This window comes from Macadamia integrifolia, unplaced genomic scaffold, assembly GCF_013358625.1.
Source record: "Macadamia integrifolia cultivar HAES 741 unplaced genomic scaffold, SCU_Mint_v3 scaffold151, whole genome shotgun sequence".
NCBI lineage: Eukaryota > Viridiplantae > Streptophyta > Magnoliopsida > Proteales > Proteaceae > Macadamia > Macadamia integrifolia.
In genome coordinates, this window is record NW_024868240.1 from 860,297 (window position 1) to 867,788 (window position 7,492).

The window sequence follows — 7,492 nt, forward strand, 5'->3', positions numbered from 1 at the left end:
AGCAAAGAACAAAAAACAGAAGCAGAAACAACTTGAAGACTATATAGGAACAGCAAAAATCAAATTATATTGGAATGGGGTAGTCTGCCATATAAATATCACCTCTCTTCTGGAGTAAGATTTAACCCTGAGTGCTAAAAGAAGTTGGGGGACACAGAGCAAAGAAGCGGTTGTTTGATTAAGGGATTGATCATCCATCGATGGGTGGCAGTGGAAACTTCGAGTTCGCACTTCAATTTTGGAAGAACCCTGACGGAATGAAATGGTGGATATGTATTTAAATGATTTATATTGTGGGTTTTCGTCCGATTCGAGGTCACGCGCTTAGTCAGTCTTCCACAGACAACCAGGAAAGCGCATCTCTTCTTATCAATGGAGGTGGCCTCCTTTCTCTTGGTCTGCTTGCATTATTCGGAAGCTGTGGCCTTGCCTTCATTCTTCCATCTCTCTGTAGCTGTGACTGGTTATTACCGTGGGTTTCTGGGTTCTTCCCTTTTCCTCCAAATGGCGCCTTCCTCTGTTGCTTCTACTCTCTGTACATGGCTTGTCGCTGCTTGCATGTTGGTTGCTTGTGAAAAGAGCATTACTTCAAGCTTTCTGCTTTACAGTCTCCGAGGGATCCCTTCCGAGGGGAGAGGGACAGGGAGGCCAGAGGGGGTGGGGAAGTGGGACGGAGACGAGACTGGAAAGAATGGGAGATGTAGAGGAGAAGGTGAGTGAAATTGCACAAACGTATTCACTTATAGAAAGAAAGAGAAATATAATTTAGAAAACACTGCTTCATATTTATCATTCTCTGAATTTCTTTATTAGAGTGCTGGGAGGAAGGACAACATCTCAGGAACAAGTGTTGGGGTTTAATTTCTTATTCGTCTCATAATCAAGTAAACATTATGCATGTATTCTTAAAGCTATATAAGGACCTTCACTTATTCCTCTTATTCTTCTGGTTTTTCCTTTTAATATCTATTTCATGTTAACCCCTTCGTATTTATTATTCTCAAATTTTTATTCATTAAAGTGTTGAGAGGAAGGGCAAAATCTCAGGGGCAAGTTTTTATTTTTTTATTTTTGGTGTTTCATTGCTCTTTCCCTCATAACCAGGTATGTATCATGCATCTCTTCTTAAGCTTACGGGCCCTGGTTTCTTCTTGTTATTTTCCCTTTTTTTTTTTTTTTTTTTAATTAGAATGCTGAGAGGAAGGACATCTCAGAAGCAAGAATTTTTTGGGTTTTAGAGTTCCTTTTCATAATCAAGTAAGTATCATGCATCTATTCTTATAGCTTTGAGGCCATAATTTCTTCCTATTTTTCTTATGGTGTTCTATTTCATGTTCACTACTTCATGTTTATCAGTTTTTTGGACTTAATTAATTGCTCCTTTTTCCCCTAAACAGGCTAGTGTCATGCATCTATTCTTAAAGCTCTTCACAACATCTCAGAAGCAGTGTTTTTTGGGTTTCGTTGCTCGTCTTTTCTCTAATCAGGGGTAAGTATCATGCATTTGTTTCTTAAAATTTAGCGGCCTTGGCTTCTTCCTCTTGTTCTTCTGTGTACAAGTAACTAGCTTTCATTGTAAAAGATGTAAAAGAAATTTTTATAACAAAGCAGCTAGCAAAGAACAAAGAAAGAAGCAGAAACAACAAATCGAAAAATATACAAAGAGCCAAAATTTAGTTATGTTGGAATGGAGGTACTTTCCCACGTGAGGATCATTACTCTAGCACCTATCTTTGCAAGTTCATCAGCTGTAGAACCAAATGATCCTGGACACCAGTATAAATGGGGTTCAATACTGACATCCTTTTTCTCACACATCATATTAGACTTGAAATTAAGTCTCCCTTGTCCTCTCACCTCAGCCTCTATCCATCTAATGCCAACTTTTGAATCTTCCTCCCCCGATAGTGCTTCATCCATAAAGCTCTTGGGCAGATCCAGCCTCAGTAAAAAGGTCCCTAGCTCAGAGCTCCTGTAGAGTGCATTCTTTCATCGCACCATCTGAGAAATTTTTGTTCTGTTCCATATAAATACATAATAGCCTCGAACTACAACGAGCTGGAAAAGGAAGACTCTTCTAGTAGAGGGCTCATTTTGGGCTTCCTCATTCAACTTTTATGCGTCAATATTGCGCCGTTTAGGGCTTAAGTGATGATTTTCAGAAAGGATCCTATGTTCATGCTTGAAAAGATATATACATGGGATTTGGTGTTATTTTCTCTACTCAAAGCATGTGTAAAACTTATGTTGAATGTGGTAATGAGCATATGATTGTTTCCCTAGTTAGGGACTCTCAAACATTTTATGTTGCATGGGTATTGGTGCTGTTCACAGTTTCACAATCCCCCTCCCCCTTTCATATTTTCAATTGTTAATTCACTAGCTTTGGTGCTGAAATTGTGGCAGGTGAAAATTCATCAATGGATTTGCATGGACAAGTACTAGCTGCCTTTGGGCAACCAATAGTAGCCATTGGGCAATGTTTTTGGGTCCTGCTGAGATCTCAAATCAGCTATGTCAAAAATCTTGAAAAAAATTTAAAGAAGCTGGATGGGAAAGCGAAAGATCTCTATTACAAAAGGGAGGATGTAAACATAGAGATAAACAGAGATACCATATAAAAAATGCCGACAGAAGAATGTCAAGCTTGGCTTCAGAAGGTGGGAGAGATGGAAAGTAAATGCAATGCCATAGATGCAGAGTGCCAAGAAAGTAAGCGTTGCATTGGTGGATTGTGCCTCGACATTTGGTGGCGAAAGAAAATGGGTAAGAAGATTGTGAAAATGATAGATGACATTGTTAATCTCAAGGACGACTCAATGTTTTTAGGAAGTTATGTGGTTGAGGTATCTCCACAGTCTGTTGAACCAATTCCTACACCATCTTAAGAAGGCAGTAATACATCAATTAATTGTATTGTCCAGAAGATATTAAGATGCATAAGGGATGATGATAAGCAGAAAATTGGCATATGGGGTATGGGTGGAGTTGGAAAGACAACTACTATGAAGGTCCTACACAATTCACCCGAAATTATAGGTTTGTTCCAAATGGTTATTTGGATAACAATGTCCAAAGATGGAGATATAAGAAAGGTACAAAAGGATATTCTAAAGCGTCTGTCATTGGAGTTTGATGATGATGAGTCTGTTGAAAGAACCTCCAGTAGAATTTTTCAGGGATTCAGCAATATGAAGTATTTGCTGCTTCTAGATGACTTGTGGCAAAGAATGGATTTGGATATTATAGGAATCCCCAAACCAAGCAAGGAAAATGGCTGTAAAATGGTAATAACAACTCGGTCCATGGTTGTTTGTAACAAAATGGAGATTGATGAAGCAATTAAAGTTGAAATCTTGTCTGAAGAAGAGGCGTGGAACTTGTTTCGTGTAAAGGTTGGCAACGTCGTGGATTTACAGGATATAAGAGAAATAGCTACACAAGTTGTTCAAGAATGTCAAGGTTTGCCACTTGCCATTATTGTGATAGGAGGGTCCTTAAGGAATAAGAGTGACCTCCGTGAATGGAGAAGTGCATGGAAGGAGTTGAGGTCAAATAGGTACGAAATTATTGATGAAATGGAAGAATCTGTCTTTAAGATATTGAAGTTCAGTTACGATCTTTTAAAGAGCAACAATATAAAGAAGTGCTTTCTATATTGTGCTTTATACCCCGAGGACTATGAGATACGGGAAACCGAACTTATACAATGTTGGTGGGCAGAGGGTTTCATTGATGGTGCTTTAAGCTTGGATGAGGCATATGATAAAGGGCATGCTATAATAAATTACCTAAAAGATGTGTCATTGTTGGAAGGAGATGGCCTACATCCATGGCTAGTCAAGATGCATGATGTGATCAGGGATTTGGCATTGATAATCACATCATCATCAGCATCATTGTCTGCTAAAATGGTGCGAGAGGATGGTAATCAGTTCTTGGTTAGAACAAATATTGGAATAGAAGTGGTCTCAAATGAGGAAGATTGGGGACAGTTCCAAAGGATCTCATTGATGTGTAATAAATTGTGCAGTCTACCTAAGAACCCCACATCCCTTTTACTAGAGACATTATTTTTGCAGGGAAATCCAAATTTGAGTAGAATTCCAGAATCATTCTTTGAGCATATGCACAATCTTCGAGTTTTGGACCTATCATACACTGCTGTCGGGGAGTTACCATCTTCTGTTACGAATTTAGTAAGCCTTCGAGGATTATATCTCGTCCAGTGTCATGATTTGGTTACACTACCATCTCAAATAGGGAATCTTAAAAAACTTCAAGTGCTTCATTTAGGAGGCAGTACTGTTGGGTGTATCGGCAATTTTAGGTGCTTACCTATTGAAATTCAGCAGCTTACTCTCCTTAGAAGTTTGCAAGTGTCATTTTATGGAGGGATATCAAGTGGGAATAGACTGATGGTTCCTAATGGGATTATATCTAGGCTCTACCTACTTGAAGACTTGAGCATAGATGTAGAAACTGAAGGGCATAAATCTCCGAAGTTTGGAGAAACCATTGCTGAAGAGGTGTGTAGCTTGAAGGAGCTAACTCAACTTCAGTTTCACTTTACAACATTGGAAAGTTTTGAGTATTTTCTAAGTGAAAGTTGTCCATGGAAAAATCAAAACTTGAAGTCATTTCAGTTCATTGTGCATTGCAACAGTGAAGAGCAATTCGACCCTATAAGGAGTTCTGCAGAAGATGCATCAGTTACACGATATTTACGGCTGTTAGGAGGTAATTATACATCCACTGTATTTGCAGAGGTACTCCAACGGGCCAATGGTTTCTATTTACAAGGCCATCAGATTTCTCAAGGACTATTGGATTTTGGCTTGGAGAACTTAAATCAGCTGAAACTATGTGTTGTTGTTGAATGCAATATGATGGAGATCATCATCAATGGAAATGATATAGATAGTTCAACATGTGCAGTTTTACCAAACATGGAATACTTGGAAGTGAGTACGATGCCAACTATGAGGGCCATTTGGGAAGGGCCGATGCCACCAGGAAGCTTCAGCCGTTTAGCATGTTTGGGAATCAGTAGCTGTGAAAAACTGAGAAATATTTTTACAAGGGGCATACTCCAACAACTTTCAAACCTTGAAGAACTTCATGTCAATTTCTGTAATAACCTCCAAGTAGTAGTGGATGAAGAGGAAGAAGGTGGTCATGATGTTGCTCTTTTCCCAAAATTGAAGATTCTCACTCTAAAGCACCTACGCAGACTGAAAGGATTTGGAAAACAGTTTCTTTTCCCATGGCACCATCCTTAGAAACGATAACAGTTTCTTATTGTCTAAATTTGAAGCGTCTCCCTTTGAGTCTGGGGATTCAGCAGAATGGATGTACTACCTCCACTCTAAGGAGGATTGAGGGCTCAACCAAATGGTGGGAAGCATTGGAATGGGAACATGATGAGAGCAAACAACTCCAACCTCTTTTCAAGTGCAAATAGGGGGCAGAAGAGAGTTTCTTACTCTGGCATACTGGGAAAAAATTTTCCCTTCATTTATTCTTATTGTACTCATCGAAAGCAAATGTTATTGTAAAGAATGACAATAAATATACATTCATTCAAAGGCTATATCTATATATACAATCCATGAATCCATCGAGAAAATATCAATGTGTAGTGGAATTTGATAACAACCCTCTCCTTTAGTTGAATGTTTTAAGAATGGGTTCACAACAAAAAAATTGGATTAAGAGTAACCCAGTGCACGAGGCTCCCAGTACTGTAGGGTTTGGGAGGGGCAAATTGCATCTTTATATTATATCCTTTTCACAAACCCCCATCTTAGAATTTTACAATTAAGTCATTAACGAATTTGAATTTAAACAGAACACCTAATACTGTAAAAAGTACATTTATATTTGTTTCTGACTTGTTTCGTAATTAAAAGAAGTATAAGAAACAGTATCTATGTTTACAAACTGTAGAACAAAAGTTAATTAGAACAACCAAATACATACACACACCCTATGGGTTTCCCTCTCCTATGCAACATGAAAGACTCATAGGTGAATGTTCTTGAACCTGTGTGTACAAAGTGTCCTCCTTGAACTTCTGTGTGAGTCCCTGCTTGAAAACCCACTCGATGCATATTTTACTTTACCATAGAGAATAGCTTAAACTAAATTCTAATACCTCCCACAGAGATAGTCCTGTCTCTACTTCAAACGCCCCAGTTTTTTACCTTACATGCGTCTACAGTGCCCTTGTTAGAGCTCAGAGGCAACAAGTTTGGAATACTTTATTGAATATTAGTCAGGGTCGGAATAGTAACTGGATGTGCATAGGTGACTTCAACTCCTATCTTGCCTAGCACGAGAAAGATGGGGGAAATTGTAAAGGGGGCAGGGACATCCTTCAATTTATTAATATGGTGAATGAGTGCCATCTTCTTGATCTGGGTGCCCAAGGGCCGGTCTACAGTTGGAGCAACAAAGGGCTCGGATCTGCCAACATAAGAATCAGGTTAGACCGTGCATTCTCTAATGCTGCTTGGAGACTTACCTATGCTGATGCTGTTGTTTTCACTAAGGTAGCTGTGGGCTCTGACCATTTCCCAATAGTGGTTGACACTGATGGGCAACCTTCCAAAGGTATTAGACCCCTTCGTTTCCAATCCATGTGGCTAAGACACCTAGGGTGCTCTTCTGTTATTTCCTCTCCGTGGAAATCTGCTTCTATAGAGACCAATACTTCTATCTTATTTTCAAAACTTACCCTCTGCAAAGATGTATTATCCAAGTGGAATAGAGAGACTTTTGGCTATCTTCAGTCTACAATCCATAAATTGGAAAAGAAGCTCCAAGACCTTCAAAACCAACCGTCCACTGTAGCTACCAAATCTCTGGAGAATGAGCTATCATGCTCACTGGCTGATGCTCTTGCCTGTGAAGAGGATTATTGGAAACAAAAATCAAGAATTGATTGGCTGCAATTTGGTGACAAGAATACGGTTTTCTTTCATGCCTCTACCATTCAACGTCGTCAACAGAACCGCATTCTTAAAATCAAGCTCCCTAATGGTGAATGGTCAACCTCTGAAAATGAAGTTTACAAAAGTTTTGTTGCACACTATACAACTTTGTATTCCTTAGAAGGGATTGATGAATCAACCATGTCTAAATTCATGCAGTCTATTCAGCCTAGCATCCAGGAGAATGATAAACTCATTGCGCTGCATCCCTCCCTCTATGGAAGAAGTTAAAAAGGCATTATTTGACATGGGACCTTTAAAGTCCCCAGGTGTAGACGGATTCCCCCCCCCCCCTCTTCTTTCAGAAATTTGGGGAACTAACCCACTTGGATCTCTACTCTTTTGTGTCTAATGTCTTCTCCATAGACTCTCTTCCACCACATTGCAATGATACTCTTATTTGCCTTGTTCCAAAAGTTGGCAATCCCCAAGAGCTTGATCACTTTCGCCCCATTAGCCTTTGTGGTGTTGCAGTCAAGGTTGTCACCATGATCATT

General features: G+C 39.3%; 1 protein-coding gene across 2 annotated transcripts; it reads left to right on the top strand.

Annotated features, from left to right (window-relative positions):
* On the top strand, window positions 1-5,658 carry LOC122064020 (disease resistance protein At4g27190-like). 2 transcript variants are annotated; one of them, XM_042627713.1, is made up of 4 exons: window positions 1-712; window positions 1,190-1,257; window positions 1,398-1,489; window positions 2,407-5,658. In XM_042627713.1, exon 4 carries the CDS (start codon window positions 2,979-2,981, stop codon window positions 5,280-5,282), a length of 2,304 nt encoding a protein of 767 aa, XP_042483647.1. In that variant the 5' UTR covers window positions 1-712; window positions 1,190-1,257; window positions 1,398-1,489; window positions 2,407-2,978; the 3' UTR covers window positions 5,283-5,658. The 2 variants fall into 2 exon arrangements, with proteins under 2 accessions (XP_042483647.1, XP_042483648.1); XM_042627714.1 differs by lacking the exon at window positions 1,190-1,257.
* Window positions 5,659-7,492: the final 1,834 nt, after the last annotated feature.